This window comes from Schistocerca piceifrons, chromosome 8 (assembly GCF_021461385.2).
Source record: "Schistocerca piceifrons isolate TAMUIC-IGC-003096 chromosome 8, iqSchPice1.1, whole genome shotgun sequence".
Classification (NCBI taxonomy): Eukaryota; Metazoa; Arthropoda; class Insecta; order Orthoptera; family Acrididae; genus Schistocerca; species Schistocerca piceifrons.
In genome coordinates, this window is record NC_060145.1 from 59,870,747 (window position 1) to 59,888,313 (window position 17,567).

General features: G+C 47.3%; 1 protein-coding gene and 1 non-coding gene across 4 annotated transcripts in view; both read right to left on the reverse strand.

Moving 5' to 3' along the window:
- The window catches only part of LOC124711180 (merlin), a 167,854-nt gene that overhangs the window by 77,447 nt on the left and 72,840 nt on the right, over positions 1-17,567 (reverse strand). For all 3 annotated transcript variants that reach the window (XM_047241107.1, XM_047241106.1, XM_047241108.1), the window contains one exon: positions 13,010-13,139. In XM_047241107.1, coding sequence (XP_047097063.1) covers positions 13,010-13,139 — 130 coding nt within the window. The remainder of the gene's footprint in view (positions 1-13,009; positions 13,140-17,567) is intronic.
- Positions 2,989-3,061, reverse strand: Trnai-gau. The gene has a single exon. It is a non-coding gene; the product is annotated as a tRNA-Ile (tRNA).

Genomic DNA, 17,567 nt, shown 5'->3' on the forward strand with positions numbered 1-17,567 from the left:
CATAAATGGCCAGATTCCTAGGCCTGATAGTCTTGTAAGTAGCTGGTCACACAAAGTGTTAACTAATATGAGGCAGCAAGTGGTGTTATATCACTTTATCAGTTGCATAAAAGAATACATTCCAAGGTAAGGAAGATTCCAGTCCCTGTAACACATACGGAGTATCTGAGCATTACTAAATCTTCAATTCTGTGAAACAAATCTCTTCTACTGGAAGCTATGAACCAAAACAAGAGAAAAGAATTCAAATAAACATGGGCTTTTAAATATTATACAGAAATGTGCAACATGATTAGACATGATGCATATCCTCCAACCTATTTAAGGAAATAGGCATATTTACAACTGTCCGTCAACATAATAGCAATGTGAAAAGTTGCCAGACACAGAGTTTAATAAAAATTGTTTTTGTTATACTGAACAAAGTCAATCAAGAGTCAACTTGATCTGTAGAACAGTTTTCATTTATACAGCCTTTTCAAATACCATAGTCATGTTGTGTGCGTGTTTTGGTCAAATTGACAAAGTGATGCCTTGAACATAATAAGGTGATTCTTTTGCCCAGTAAAGCAAATTCATCTGTAATGGATGAAGGTTTACAAGATGTCAGCTACTTCATTTTCAACAGTGAAAAAATATATGACTGAATCAGAATATGACTGTATTTCTCCTCAAGATGATCCACATGAAGGACATACCAAAATTACAACTTCATAAAAAAGTCAGGAATCTGTGCAATATGGTACTAGATAATCAGCAGTTAAAATGTGTGAAATAGCTGACATCATAGACCCCCTAGAAGAGAGAACATGATGTATCTTATATGAAGAATTAACAGTGGAAACCTTTTATGCATGATTGGTGATCCATTTGTTGAAAGCTGACTGAAAGCAAACATAACATGCACATCCTGAAAGTCTTAAAAAGAATGCAACTGATTTTCTGTGCCAGTCTGTTACTACAACTGAGATGTGGACCCACCACTCCATGCCAGGAATGCATGAGTAATCGAAGCAGCGACTGGAAGCTCATGGCCTTGGAACAGTTTTTACAGGAACTCAAAATAAATATTTATTATTGATTATCTGGAAGATACTTTTGTGTTGGAAGATGGAAATCTCAGCAGATTGTGTGTGCAACAGAAAACAGTGTTCGCCAGCTTTCAAGCATGACTCCTTTTCTAGTAGAAAGTACACACATTTACATGCACTGCCATGGTTGTGGCGACACTGTTTATTGATTATTTATTATTGAGAGCAGTTCCCTCAGCTGATGGAAGCAAAGAGGGGGGTAGGGAAAGGCACAAAAGGCAAGGAGGATGTAGCAGGATAGTACGAGGCAGCACGAGTGGGAAAGACAGATGACTCTTTGGTTGTACAACAAGACAGAAGAGATTCTGAGGTGCTGGAGATATGAGAGGGAGAAAGAAGGGAGAGGGGGAGAAGGGAAGAAGGTGTAGATGGAGAAGGAGAAAGGGAGGAGGTGAGAAGGATAAAGAGAGGGGGGGAGGGGGGAGGGGGGGAGGGGGGGGGGAGAGAGAGAGAGAGAGAGAGAGAGAGAGAGAGAGAGAGAGAGAGAGAGAGAGATGCATGGAGGGAGGAAGAGTGGTGGGAGAAGGCAGAGCACACTCTGGATTGGGAAGTAGTGGTGTGGACAGAAGAGAAAATGAAAAAGATAAGGTGAGGCAGTGAGAAAAAGGTTAGCAGAGGTTAAGGCCAGGCGGACTGTGAGAATGCAGGTTGTGCGGAAGAGAGAAGTTCCATCTACGTTGTTCAGAGAAACCTGTTGCTGGATGGGAGTATATAAATAGCATGCAAAGAGAAGCAGCTCTGGAAGTCATTTGTGTTGTGGTGTGCACTGTGTTTGGCAACTGGATGGTCAAGTATGCAGTTCACCACAGCATGGCAGTAGCCATTCATGAGAGTAGGTAGTTGATTACCTGTAATGTTGACACAGAATGCTGCATGGGAATTGCAGCAAAGCTGATATAAAATGTTGCTGCTTTCTCACATACTCCTGCCTTTTATAGGGTAGGAACCTATGAGTGGGATGCAGTAGGAGATGGTGGGTCGGTGCACAAGGCAAGTTTTGCACCAGGTTTGCCAACAAGGAAATGAACCACGGGCTGCAGGATTGGGAGAATGGGAACAGGGATGGACAAAATATTCTGTAAGTTGGGTGGGCAGCAGAACACAATTTCGAGAGATGTATAGGAGACATACCTCCATCTCAACAGCTGTCCCCAATTCTATGTCAAGAAGTCTCCTCCAAACGGCCTCACCACCTGTAGTTGCCACATCTGCAGTGGAAAGCAGGAGTTATTTAAATATACTGATAACCTTACCAGAGCCTCTACTGACAGAGAACATCCCATCAATATCATCCATAAGTGGATTTCCCATGCCACCTCCTCCTCTTACATTAGTAAACCCCTTAACTAGCCACTGAGCAGCACTCCTCTTTTCAGTCAGTGCAGTATCGATGTGGTCTTCGTCAAAACACCTGACACACTGCTCACAGCTACACAGGAGAACATTTGGACCTCCCACCACCAAGCCATCAGAAGGTCACTCTTCTGTCGCCTGCTGTCTCTGAACAGGGGTAAATACATGCCACCAGAGGATGCCGAATTAAAGGGACCCCACTGCCTGCGATTCTGATTGGGCAGCCCATCTTTTTAGGCAGCCACACTCAGAGCTTTGTTTAGACTCAGTGAATCCTTGAGCTTATATCAACCTTAGTATGGAAGATTGCTGTGAGGGAATTACACTGATGTATCACAATGCTTCTAAGCATTGCTACGTGTCAGTAACTTATCGGGTTGTATCAGCATTCAAGACCATTATATATGTGGTGTATATACTTTCAGGCATGTACAAAAGAAGAGACACCACTTTGATCCTGCATCCATCATAAATCAAGACACAAAGGAATGAATGACATTTAACTGCATAGACTGATTTACATCAGTGGGGAAAGTTGAAGAAGTGTACCGGACCAGGGTTCAAACCTGGGTCTCCTGCTTATCAGGTAGATGCTCTGACCACTAAGCCATCCGAACATAATGGTCATCACAACTTCACGGACTACCCTAGCATGACTCCTGTCAGACCCAAATTCTCAACTTAGTTGTGCCCCTGCTAGCTATCCTCATTACTCATGGTGTTTCGCAGATTCTTGTAAGAGTTTGAGTGTGGTGTGCATCTGCACTGAAGTTTTTTTTTTTTTTTTTGTGGTTTTAGGGCGCACAACTTCAATGGTCATTCGCGCCCAGACTACGTTAGGAATGCACCGCGAGGCACAAGTTTAAAACAGCAACTAAAAGGGAAAATACGATAAAAGATTGACAGGCATAGGATTAAGAAAACAGCGTAATCAAATGTCTTTAGGCAGATTTGTCAAGTTGATAAAATGAAGAACGCGAGCAGCTGCTCCTGGGTCATCTGCTAAAATGGCATCGAGAGTACATGGCAGGCCAAGATCAAGACGCAGTGTAGTAAAATCCGGACAGGACGTTAAAATGTGGCGGACCGTCAGCAATTGCCCACATGGGCAGAACGGCACCGGCGCAGCCGTCAGCAGGTGGCGATGGTTGAACCGGCAGTGTCCAATCCATAACCGGGCCAAAACTACCTCCTCCCGCCGAGAAGGGCGTGAGGAGGACGTCCAAGCTGTGGGAAGAGGCTTCAAGGCCCGAAGCTTGTTGTCTGTAAGTGCAGCCCAATCGGCATGCCACAGCGATAAAATGCGCCGACAAATGACCCTGCTACAATCTGATGAAGGGACACAACAAGAAGTTGTCTGAGGCTGGAGGACCACAGCCTTGGCCGTGGCATCTGCAGCTTCGTTCCCAGGGATACCGACATGGCCAGGAACCCACATAAAGCTAACCAGAGGACCGTCGTCCACCAGCTGCTGAAGAGAGCGTTGGATCCGGTGCACAAAAGGGTGAACCGGATACGAATCACTGAGGCTCTGGATGGCGCTCAGGGAATCGGAGCAGATGAAACAAGCAGAATGTTGGTGGTGGCAGATATAAAGAACAGCCTGGTACAGGGCAAAGAGCTCAGCTGTGAAGACCGAACAATGGCCATGGAGCCGGTATTTGAAAGTTTGTGCACCGACAATAAAAGAACACCCGACCCCGTCATTGGTCTTAGAGCCATCTGTATAAATGAAGGTCATATTAATGAACTTCAAACAAAGTTCAACAAAACGGGAGTGGTATACCGAACTGGGGGTAACCTCCTTTGGGAGCGAGCTGAGGTCAAGGTGAACACGAACCTGAGCCTGGAGCCAAGGTGGCGTGTGGCTCTCGCCCACTCTAAAGGTTGCAGGGAGTGAAAAATCAAGGTGTTGAAGGAGGCGACGAAAGCGAACTCCAGGGGGTAGCAGGGCAGAGACATACAACCCGTATTGACGATCGAGAGAGTCGTCAAAAAAGGAACGATAAGACGGGTGGTTGGGCATTGACAGTAGCCGACAGGCATGCCGACAAAGCAGTATATCGCGCCGGTAGGGCAGTGGCAATTCACCGGCTTCAGCATGAAGACTCTGATCGCAAGACGTAAACCCCGATGTTGTATGGAGTTGAGGTGGCATAAGATGGACGGCCGTGCAGAGGAGTATACAAAGCTCCCATAATCCAGCTTTGAGTGGACGATCGACCGATATAGGCGAAGTAGGACGGTTTGATCCGCTCCCCACGACATACCACTGAGAACACGGAGGACATTTAGAGAACGGGAACAACGGGCAGCCAAATAAGACACATGTGGAGACCAGCTAAGTTTCCTGTCAAATGTAAGACCTAAAAATTTTGTTGTCTCCAAGAATGGGAGAGCAACGGGACCGAGTCGCAAGGACGGTGGGAGAAACTCTTTGTAGCGCCAGAAGTTAATACAGACCATCTCCTCGGCAGAAAAACGGAAGCCATTGGCGACACTCCAGGAGTAAAGATGGTCAAGAGAATGCTGAAGACAGCGCTCCAGGAAACATGTACGCTGTGCGCTGCAATGGATGGTAAAATCGTCCACGAAAAGGGAGCCTGATACATCAGCTGGGAGGCAATCCATTATTGGATTGATCGCTATGGCGAAGAGAGCGATGCTCAAAACTGAGCCCTGCGGCACCCCATTCTCCTGGCGAAAGGTGTCTGACAGGACAGAACCCACACGTACCCTGACCTGTTGATCCATTAAAAAGGAACGAACAAAAAGAGGGAGGCGACCGTGAAGGCCCCATGTATGCATGGTGCGGAGAATGCCCGCCTTCCAACAGGTGTCGTAAGCCTTCTCCAAATCAAAGAACACAGCCGTGGTCAGGCGCTTCCGCAAGAAGTTATTCATAATGAAGGTCGACAAGGTAACCAGATGGTCAACAGCAGAGCGGCGCCTACGAAATCCACATTGTACATTGGTAAGTAGGCATCGAGATTCGAGCAGCCAAACCAAACTAGAGTTAACCATTCGCTCCATCACCTTACAGACACAGCTGGTAAGCGAGATGGGTCGATAACTGGAAGGCAAGTGCTTGTCCTTCCCCGGCTTAGGAATCGGTACAACAATAGACTCGCGCCAGCATGTGGGAACATGTCCCTCAATCCAGATGCGATTATAAGTACGAAGACGGAAACCTTTACCTGCAGGAGAAAGGTTCTTCAGCATCTGAATATGAATAGAATCAGGCCCTGGAGCGGAGGACCGTGACCGGGCAAGTGCATTTTCGAGTTCCCACATGGTGAAAGGGGCATTATAACTTTCACGATTCGAGGAGCGGAAGTTAGGTGGCCTAGCCTCCTCTGCCTGTTTTCGGGGGAGGAAGGCAGGGTGGTAATGAGCGGAGCTCGAAACCTCTGCGAAAAAGCGGCCGAAGGCATTGGAGACATCCTCAGGGGCCACAAGGACGTCATTCGCGACCGTGAAGCCAAAAACTGGTGAGTGGACCTTAGTGCCAGATAGCCGGCGCAGGCTACCCCAGACAACAGAAGAAGGAGTAAAACTGTTGAAGGCGCTTGTGAAAGCAGCACAGCTGGCTTTCTTGCTTTCTTTAATAATACGACGGCACTGCGCACGTAATCGTTTACAAGTGATACAATTCGCCACTGTAGGGTGGTGTTTAAAGATGCGTAAAGCACGTTGACGAGCACGTAAAGCGTCTCTACATGCTGCGGTCCACCAGGGGACCGGTACGCAACGTGGAGAAGAAGTAGTGTGAGGGATGGAATATTCAGCAGCAGTGAGAATGAGCCCCCAGTCTGCTTTGGAGATGTTCCAACTAGTTGAGCACGGAGAGGGGGTATGATGCAGGAGATGGATGACACACGGGAAGTGGTCGCTCGAATATGTATCAGAAAGGGCATACCACTCAAACCGGTGTGCAAGTTGGGTAGTACATATAGAGAGGTCTAAATGGGAATAGGTGTGAGATGTGTCCGAAAGAAACGTAGGGGCGCCAGTATTGAGGCAGACAAGATTGAGCTGGTTGAAAAGGTCTGCTAACAGGGAGCCCCTCGGGCAGGATGCTGGAGAGCCCCAAAGGGGGTGGTGGGCATTGAAGTCTCCAGTTAACAAAAATGGTGCAGGTAGCTGAGCAACAATTTGCATCATGTCTGCCCTGGTAACGGCAGACGACGATGGAGCGTAAATGGTACAAATGGAAAATGTAAAAGTGGGGAGAGTAATTCGGACGGCAACTGCCTGCAGGCCAGTGTGCAATGTGATGAGATCGTAGTAAATATCACCCCGGACCAGCAACATAACCCCTCCATGAGCCGGAATACCTACCACAGGGGGTAGGTCAAAACGCACAGAGGTGTAGTGTGCCAAGGCAATGTGATCGCATGGGCGTAGCTTCGTTTCCTGGAGGGCTACGACGAGCGGACTGTGCAAGCGGAGCAGCAACTTCAAGTCCACTCGGTTGGAGCGAATGCTGAGAATATTCCAGTGAATAAGTGCCATCGTGAGAAGAAAAGGAAGATGAAAGAAGGGGTCACCTCGAAGGCATCTGAGGGCCTGGCTTCGAGCGAGCACTGCCGCTGCTATCAGTAGGCGGACAGTCATCGTCCATTGGTTCTATAGGTTCATCGGCCATCTCGTTAAGATGGCTGGGAGGAGGAGCTTCCTCTGCCAGTGGACGGCCAGATGTTCGGCTACCAGCGGTGCGGCCAGGCGAAACGGATGACGGCCTGGGGCGGCAACCGCTGGGTGGCGCAGGAGAAGAAATGCGCCGTGGCGGAGAAGGAGAACTGTGCTTCCTATGAGCCTTCTTGGAAGGTCGTTTAGTGGAAGTACTGGTCGACGGCTGGGAGTTCGAGGTACGTAGGAAGTCTGCACGGGACGGTTCCTTCTTGAAGGCCCGTGCATCTGACTTCTGGGTCTTCGTCCTGGCAGAAGCTGATGAAGGTGCTTGTGTCTGAGGGGTGACGGGAGGAAGAGGAGACGTCGACCGTGCGATCTTAGCACTGGCCAAACAGACTACCATGGTGCTGAAGGTCAGATCGCATGTCTGTGTCGCCACCTCCCTGGTAGTCCGAGGAGAGGCGAGGACAGTGCTGCATTTTCCCGCTGGGAGCAGCGTGGGCTTCCTACTAGCAAATAGCTTGCGAGCAGCCGAGGTGGACACTTTCTCTTTGACCCGAATTTCTTGGATACAGCGTTCTTCCTTGTAGATGGGACAGTCGCGGGAGGACGCTGCATGGTCCCCCTGACAGTTCACACAACGAGGAGACGGAGGTGGACAGTCACCCTCATGGGCATCCCTGCCACATGTGACACATTTAGCCGCATTGGAACAACACTGGCGAGTGTGATTAAAATGCTGACACTGGTAGCAGCACGTAGGTGTCGGGACATAGGGGCGAACAGAAATAACCTCATAGCCCGCTTTGATACGCGACAGCAACTGAACACTATCAAAGGTCAAGAAAAGTGTCCGGGTCGGTACAAGGTCATTGTTGACCTTTTTCATGACCCTATGGACAGCCGTCACGCCCTGCTCAGCGAGGAAAGACTGAATCTCCTCGTCAGTCAATCTGTCGAGTGATCGAGTATACACCACACCACGAGACGAATTCAAAGTGTTGTGAGCCTCCACCCGGACAGGGAACGTGTACAGGAGTGTGGCCCAAAGCAGTTTTTGTGCCTGAAAGGCGTTCTCAGTTTCTAGTAACAAGGTACCATTACGCAACCTGGTACAAGACTTGACAGATCCGGCTATGGCATCTACGCCCTTCTGGATAACGAAAGGGTTGATAGAGGAAAAATCCTTGCCGCCCTCAGATCGAGAAACTACGAGGAACTGTAGGGCAGGCGGTAGTACTTTTGTCACTGGTGTCTGGTCAAGTTTCCGTTTATGGGCAGAAGTCGAGAGAGAAGAAGAAGAGAAATCCATTGCGGAGGAATCCCCCATGATTGCCAGCGTCTCCGATGGCGCGTTCCTTCCGTGTGGGGACCCTCTCAGAGGGCACTCCCGCCTTAGGTGAATGTTTACACCTCCCGAGAAACAGACGGAGGGACCAATCGGCATGGTCAGAAGGTATCAGCTCAGGCAATCACCCCTCCCTGGGCCTGGCCTTTACCAGGGGGTACGTGTGTGCCTTACTTGTCTACCCAGGGCGGGGAATTACATGTTGCCCTGTCACCAGCTACGCGTGCGAACGCGTGGGTCGGCCTTCAGGCGCGCACAAAGGAGGAAGGAAGAAGAGGAAAAAGGAGAGAGAGAGAGAGAGAGGGAGAGAGAGGACAGACTGTCTCAAACGCCGAGGTGGAGACCAGAGAAGGCAAGGAGAAGGAGGCAAGGAGAAGGCAAGGAGAAGGAGGCAAGGAGAAGAAGGCAAGGAGAAGAAGGCAAGGGAAAGAGTAAGGAAGACAGTGAGATGAGAAGAACAAAGTAAGGAACTAACCAAAGGAAGGAAGAAATGAGAAGAAGTGAAAAACCAAAATGACCACAAATATAGGTCGTGGAACCGTCCGTCTCCGGATGCAGGTGGTGCTAGGTACCCCCTTGAGGGGGAGGGACTCCTTTTAGTCGCCTCTTACGACAGGCAGGAATACCTCGGGCCTATTCTAATCCCCGGACCCGCAGGGGGATGCACTGAAGGTATCACAGGCCAGTCTCATCTTAATTATATATGGGGGAATCAGCAAAATGCTGCGAATAATGAGGATAACGGGCAGGGGCACTAGGTCAGTAGTGTGGGGATAAGTTGACAAATTGACAGAAGGCACGGTAGTGTAGTCTGTGAAGTTGCGTCCTGATGGCTTAGTGGTCAGATCATCTGTCTGGTAGCAGAAGACCTGGGTTCGAATCCAGATCCACCACAAATCTTCAACATTCCTCATTGATGTAAATCAGTGACTACTATGGAGCTAAATGTAGTTCATTCCTTTGTGCCATGATTCAAGACTATTTGTTTCTATCAAGAATATTAATCTCAGTACCACAGAAGGACCTACAGCATTTCAAAGTTATGTACATAGGTTGGAACTTAAACAGTGGCAATACTGCTGTGGAGACACTATGCGATGGAAGCTACTATTGTCGCTGATAGCACATGTTGTTGACATACCAACCCTATCTTCGAGCAAATGGACTCGCCCGTCCCATGTCACCAGTGTGCACATAATCAAAGGAAAAACAGTCACTTGTGAGCAAGCAGTCTAATGTAACAGTGTCACTATGTTTTCGAAACAGGAAAAATGGAGTTGGATCAAGATTGACTTCGCCAGAGGTCATACAGCATAACAGTGTCATCAAGGTCTTCAAGAGGCATGCAGGAAATCGGCATTGCCGTACAGAACAGTGGCGCGTTGGGTAAAAGCCTTCAATGAAGGTCGGCAGACTGTGGCAGACATGCATCGGATAGGTTGTCCTAGCATCTCTGAAGAAGTAGTGCATGCTGTTGCCGCATTAGTGGACAGTGGTCGACATCATATGATTCGTAAGCTCGCCCATGGAACCAGATTAGCACATATGACTGTGCTTTGCATCCTGAAGGAACAACTGGGCATGCGAAAAATTGCACCACGATGGGTTCCACACGACTTCACGAAAACGCAGAAATGGATGCATTACAAGGCTGCTCAGACGCACTTGGAGTGCTATGAGCATGAAGGAGATGCTTTCTTACAATGTATCATAGCACTGGATGAGATATGGACCACATCATATGAGCCAAAACTGAAATGCCAATCCAACGAATGGCATCATTATGGGTTGCTGCGAAAGTGGAAAGTGCATCAGAGCCCCAGTATGGTGAAAGTTATGGTGATTCTCGTGTACGACTGATGGTGTTATCCTAACGCATTACGTTCCTCCACGGCAGACCGTCAATGCACAGTATTACTGTTCATCTTTGGATCATCACCTACGACCAGCTTTGCGAAAGAAGTAGCAACCCTTTCTGCGCAACCCACCCACCATTTTCCACGAGAATGCACGGGCGCATACAACGCAAGCTGTGGCTGCTCTGTTTGGTCGATGAGACTGGGAAGTACTGAAGCATCCACCATACTCCCAGACTTAAGTCCTTGTGACTCTGATTTGATTCTGAATATGAAGGAACCACTTCGTGGCATTCGCTTCAGAACTGTTCCAGAGATTTGACAGGCAGTAGACCGCTCCATTCGCACCATCAACAGAACAGGCTCTGCTAATGGTATACTATGCCTTCCACATCGCTGGCAACGGGTTCTCCACAACACTGGTGACTACTTTGACAGACAGTAACAGGTGCAGACATGTAACTCTCTTGTATCGGCTGTGAATAAATAGTTGCCACTATTTAAGTTCCAACCCTCGTATATCTCAATCATTAAGTGTAAATATTGTAAATAAAATATTAATGCTTTACCTTTTTGCAGATGTCTGGCTGTCTTTATTGGCCACCTCAACTAAACCAACACTTCACCCAGTATCATCCTGGGTTTCAAACGTTCAACTACAGCCTCCACCAGGGCTTCAACAATCTCACTGTGCCCTAAGATGAGGGATATCATACCCAAAATCCTGCCCACAACACCCAAAGTAGTGTTCCACTGCCCACCCACACTACAGAATAACCTTGTCCATCCCTGTTGCAATCCTCCTCCCAACTCTGGACCCTTATGGATCATTCTCTTGTCGATAACCCCACGTGCAAGACCGGTTCCATCCAACCACCACCTCCTACCAAAGCACACTGACATGTTCCTATCATATAAAAGGCACGGCCATGCAAGAAAACAACCAAGGTATATAGCAGCTACGCTTAATTACAGTGCAGTATTTTATGTGGTTATGTGGACATTACAAGTAACCAACTGTCTACTCACATAAATGACCACCATCACACTTGACCATCCTGTTCTTCAACATGCTGCACACCACAACACAAATGACTTCAACAGTTGCTTCACTTCACTTAGTCCCTTCCAGCACAAGTTTCTCTGAACCACGCAGGTGACAATTGTCTCCCCTGCATTCTTGCTAATCCCCTGGCCTAAACCTCTGCTAAGCTGTTTCCCATTATCTCACCCTACCTTTTTTTGTTTTCTCTTTTGTTTTTGTCCACGTTACTCATTCCACATCCAAATCGTTTACTGTCTTCTCCCACCAACTTTTCCCCTCTTCCTCTCCCCTGCAGGGTCTCTCTCTCTCTCTCTCTCTCTCTCTCTCTCTCTCTCTCTCCCCCCCCCCCCCCCCCGAATCCCCATGTTTCTCTCTCTACCCCTGTACCCCTCCCCTCAAAACTCCTTTGGTCATGTTGTGCAGCCGCTAGCACTGATTTGTCTGTCTTTCCCACTCCTGCCTCACACTACCCCACCCCCTTTGCCTTGTGTGTCCTTCCTTACTAACACCCATCAGCCTAGGCAAGTGCTCTCAGTAATCCATAATCAATAATGAGTGTTGCCACAGCTGTGGTAGTGTGTGTTTGTGTGCATAAATGCGTGTAATTTCAACTAGAAAAAGACCCAGAGCTTGAAAGCTAGTGAACACTCTTCCTGTTAGTCCTTCTTCGTGCCACACATTATTCAGCTGTATGTGAGTTGTTGGCATTCCCTTGTTTTACAAATGACAGAACAAGGAGATTGTTAACAGTTGTGAAGGCTGCCCCTATTCAAAACTTGAATGGCAACCATATACTAAAAGTGGAAACCTTGTCAAACACTGCAGTTGCAAGGTGAGACTGCAAAGAAAACAGAAGAGAAAGAGCTAGGAGTTAAATAATGTGGAAAAGCTGAATGCGTATGTACAAATAACAGGGGATAATTTAGTTACCAGAACCACAAGGAATGGTGAAGAAGAGTGAAATGAGTTTCGGGAAGCCTTTGTTGCAGAAGCAACAAAGACCTTTGAGAAGACAACCATGAGAGTAGAGAGCAAGAAACACCAAGGTGGAACAAAAGGATGAAAGATGAAATACATCTGAGAAGTCTCCTCCTCAGATGTATTTCATGAGGAGACTTCTCAGATGTATTTCATCCTTCACCCTTTTGTGACAATTTGAAGCAAAAACCAGAGGACCCTATGAATGAAGAATGGACCAAAAAACTGACCCAAGAGTACAAGCAATGAAAACTAATTATGAAACGAGTAGTAGCTCCCTCACCATCACCCCCCTCCCCAACCACACACACACACACACACACACACACACACACACACACACACACACATATATATATATATGAGAGAGAGAGAACCACTGATGTCTCCAGGTGCAGTGGCACCACAATGCTCGAAAGATGACAGTGGACCTATGTGAATGAGTTTTCCTTGTATGAGTGTATGTGAGTTTGTCTCCCATATGATGAAAGACTTCGTCTGAAAGCTGATATTTTCCAAGAATTGACTTTTAAATGTGCATGGCTGCTGCTCAATATCTCATCCATGTCATGTGCAGCAATCTATCCAATTCATGCTAGTACTAAGGAATTCAGTTTTTTTAAAATTTCAGTGATTTTGTTCAAGTAGTATAATTGCACTCACTCCATAGGATGCAGCTTGAAAGACATTATGCGACACTCACAAGAGCCTCATTGGCGAGCCGTATCTCCTCTTGGTACTGCACCAGCCTTTGCTCCATGGCAGCGCGTTCCCTCTCTGCTGCCTCCCTCAACTGCTTCTCTCGGGCAAGTTTGTTTCGTTCAATCTGTCGCCTGTTGGTACAATTTATTATTTAAATTAGGGGCAAATTACAAATAATGGTAAATACAGGTATTATCTACAAGACTGAAAATCTATTCTAAATGAAAACAAAAAAATAATATTTTGGATGAGAAATGAGCTTCTCCTAATCAACTAACGAAATTAGACCTACCTGAATGAGGCATAAGCACGTCCATGGATTCCCCCCCCCCCCTTCCTCCCTCCCTCCCTCTCTCTCTCTCTCTCTCTCTCTCTCTCTCTCTCTCTCTCACACACACACACACACACACACACACACACACACACACAGACAGAGGAGGGAGAGGGAGGGATTGTTAAATCTATAACTTTTAGAACTTTTAAAAATCATTTAACTGGAATAGAAATTTAAAGGAAAAAAAGAGGAAAAATCCTGGTTCTATACGTGGAATAATAATTTTTTTCATGTTTTCAGCTGCAAAAAGTTGTTGTTCAATTCCCACAAGCTTGCCAAGTGGTAACTGACTACCTTGTCGTCAAAGGAATGGCTATACAAGGACCAGGCTAGTAACGAAAGCAGCAGTCTGTTGCCACCTGGCAATGATCAAGGACGACTCACGTCACAAGCTTGTTGAAATTTAACCGCTTCACAATCCTGGAAGTCTAATAAGATTTTACTATGAAACATGAAGGGTAGATGTTCAGGTGCTGAAGGGGAACCTGTGACATTCCGAGCTCTGAATAGTGAGTGACACATGTACAGGAAATGAATATGAAATAACAATCAAGTTATAGCTAAGATTAAAGGTCTAGAAGGCCACTAAAAATTAAATTTTGCCTGCTGATAAGTAACAGATGTAAGTTAGATTATAATGAAATATGAGAGAAAGAAATGGAAAGCTACAGATGCAAATATGTATGTGGGGAAAAGATGGGAAGGAGAGAGGAGACTGGTGTGTGTGTGTGTGTGTGTGTGTGTGTGTGTGTGTGTGTGTGTTTTATATGATGTAATTGAACAGATAAAAGATGTACTCACAAAGCGGTGGCAGAACACACACATAAAAGGTTATATAATAATTAGACCACGGATTTTTAAGTCGTAAAAAAGTGTGTTTTAGGCACCTAAAATAGGTTCCTTCACTAGTTCATTTAGGCTATATAAAACCTAAAATAGGCTCTAATAAAAATGATGCAGGTAAAATAAAAATAAATTAAAATACATAGTGTTGACAGTATGAACATCTTATCAGTCATTAAAACAAGGAGAATGAATATTTGCACAGTTACAGAGCACAGCAATCTACAACATTAATGTTGAACATAACTCCAAATATTTTTGAGTTCCTGCAAGATAAATATCTCCGTAAAAAAGATGTGGCAATGGTTTAATTAATACATTCGTAGTTTCACATATTCTGACCATAGTTGTCTTCACAGTAAATAACCAAAATCTTTTCTAGGTTTTCTAGTGAAAAGTTGTGGCACTTGTCTGTCAGAATCAATTTATACGCTGAAAAAAGAACGTTCTACATCAACAGATGTGACAGGGGCGTACTTCATTTTCGGCACATGTTGGACAGGAATGCTGCAGTCAGGAGTGCTGGATTTTCCACTAAGTATGTCGACAGCTGCACACAACTCCTTCAGGCCAGTGTTCTTCTGCAAAACGGTTTGCATTTTTTCCCATACTTTTTGCCCTACATCACCTGGCACTTCATTAATTTTCATTTTGACTTCTTCAAGCAAAGAAATATTGTCGTAGATAGTTCTCCCTGAGCCTTCTAATTGTGAATTTATTCTTGCCAGAAATGTGTAGTGGGCCCTAATGTAAGATAAGTCCCGTTTTAAAGAAGAATCTTTGAGTAACTCTGTGGTGTCACCGCCAGACACCACACTTGCTAGGTGGTAGCATTTAAATCGGCCGCGGTCCATTAGTATACGTCGGACCCGCTTGTCGCCACTGTCAGTGATTGCAGACCGAGCGCCGCCACACGGCAGGTCTAGAGAGACGTACTAGCACTCGCCCCAGTTGTACAAGCGACTTTGCCAGAGGTGGATCACTGACAAACTACGCTCTCATTTGCCGAGACGATAGTTAGCATACCCTTCAGCTACGTCATTTGCTACGACCTAGCAAGGCGCCATAGCATTTGATATTATTTTATATTGTGGCTATAACATGTACCGTCAAGAGAGATGTTCTACAATTGTGGATTAAAGTTAAGTATTACATCAACAACGTATTTTATTTGCTACTATTAATTCCTTTAACTGTTCCAGACCACACGCCAATCTCCGTGAGCTTAACGCGTGCCTTTCGGCTTCCTCTCATTGTGACTTGGCTGTCTTGCCAAGTCACAACATTTTTGGCGACGAGGATGGGATACGAACCCACGCGTGCAAAGCACATTGGATTTCGGGATCGGTGCTGTGCTTGCGCACAAAGATGGTTCACACGATCGCCCTATTGCCTTTGCGTCCAAATTGCTCTCGTCTGCGCAAAGAAATTATTCCCAGATAGAGAAAGAAGCTTTGGCTCTTGTATTTGATGTTACAAAGTTTCATGATTTCTTGTATGGTCGTCACTTTACCATCATCACAGACCACAAGCCTTTGACATCGCTTTTTCATCCGAACAAGCCTGTACCTCCACGTACAGCGCAGAAATTCATTCGCTGGTCTATTTTCCTCTCGCAGTACCGCTACAATATCTTGTATCGGTCCACTGCTAAGCACGGCAACGCTGATGCGTTGTCCCGTTTGCCTGTTGCTGAGGATAGAGCATTCGATTCCTCCGAACTTGCTTGCATGTTCATTGATTCGGAAACCGATGACGTGGTCGAATCGTTTCCAATTGATTTACGTTGTGTGGCTACAGCCACAGCTGCTGACCCTGTCCTTGCTACCGTTTTGCGTTTTGTTGCTACGCAATGGCCCTTGTCAAAGTCACGGATCGAGGATCCGTTGGTTCGCCAATTTTTTGCTCACTAGGAGAGACTTTTTGTACGACGTGGTGTTTTGCTGTTGCGTTCTGATAATGATCAGTCCAGGGTCGTGGTCCCATGTTCGTTACAGTCCTCTGTCTTACGGCTTCTCCACCACGGACATTGGGGTATAGTGAGAACGAAACAACTTGCTCGTCAGCACTGTACTTGGTTCGGAATCGATGCTGCGATTACAAATATGAGCTCTTCTTGCATGACATGTGCCGAACAACAATCCGCACTGCCGCGGAAATTCTTTGCATGGCTGAAAGCCACTTCCCCTTGGCAACGCTTACACATCGATTTTGCTGGTCCATTCTGGAATGCTCGATGGTTGGTTGTGGTAGATTCATTCAGTAATTTTCCTTTTGTTGTCCGGATGTCTTCCACGACGTCATCTGCCACCATCCAAGCGTTATCCGCTATCTTTTGCATTGAAGGTCTTCCACAGACTATTGTTTCCAACAATGGCCCACAATTCATGTCCGCAGAATTTCAGTCATTCTGCAAGGCCAATGGTATTCAACATCTTACATCCGCGCCATTTTCGCATCAGTCAAACGGTGCCGCTGAACGATTGGTCTGGACTTTCAAGTCACAGATGTTGAAGTTGAAAGAGTCGCATTCTCGGGAGGACGCGTTATTGCTCTTTTTGTCCGCGTATCGCTCTCAGCCCCGAGATGGTCGCTCGCCAGCTGAGTTGCTCCACGGTCGTCCTCATCGAACCTTGATGTCTTTGCTACATCCGCCGCATCCGGTTCCTGTGCAGCGGCAGCCACCTGCTTTTGCTCCAGGTGACGTTGTGTACTATCGCAACTATCGCGGTTCACGGCATTGGCTCGCAGGGCGCATTCTTCGCTGCCTCGGCCGCGCTATGTATTTGGTTTTGGGGGCCTCTGGTGAGGTGCGTCGGCATCTCAATCAGCTGCGCCTCTGTCGTCGCACGGGTTCTGCCGCTCCCCGTCTGCTTTCAGCGACGGTGCCGTCCGGTCAGCGCCCTGGGGACCCATCTACTGGCTCGCCTCATCCCCAGGTGTTACCGACGCTGCCTTCCATTTTGCCCCATGGCGCCGCGCCGCCACCGCCTGTTCTCCCGCCGGCGCCGCCCTCAGTGGACGCTTCGCTGCAGCCGCCAAGCGCCTCCTTGGGTCACGCGCCGCCGATCGCTTCCCGTGACCAGCTGTCCTCCGAATGGAACTCTTGCCTGCTCCGGACCAGATGTCGTCTTCGCCCGTCGGCTGCCCCGCCCCGATGGCGGTTGAATCTTCGGCCCCTCCTGTCTCTTTACAGGTGCATACACCGCATGTTGGCGTGCACCCTGGACTAGGTTTTCAGGCATTTCCTAGCTCCCCTCGGACCGAATGGCCGGGTGCCGGTGGCACAGCCTCACCTGTTGTTAGGCTCCCCACCTCGTCGCACACGTCAACATGGGGTCCTCCCCACGGTGAGCGGAAGCCTTATAACACAACCGTACGC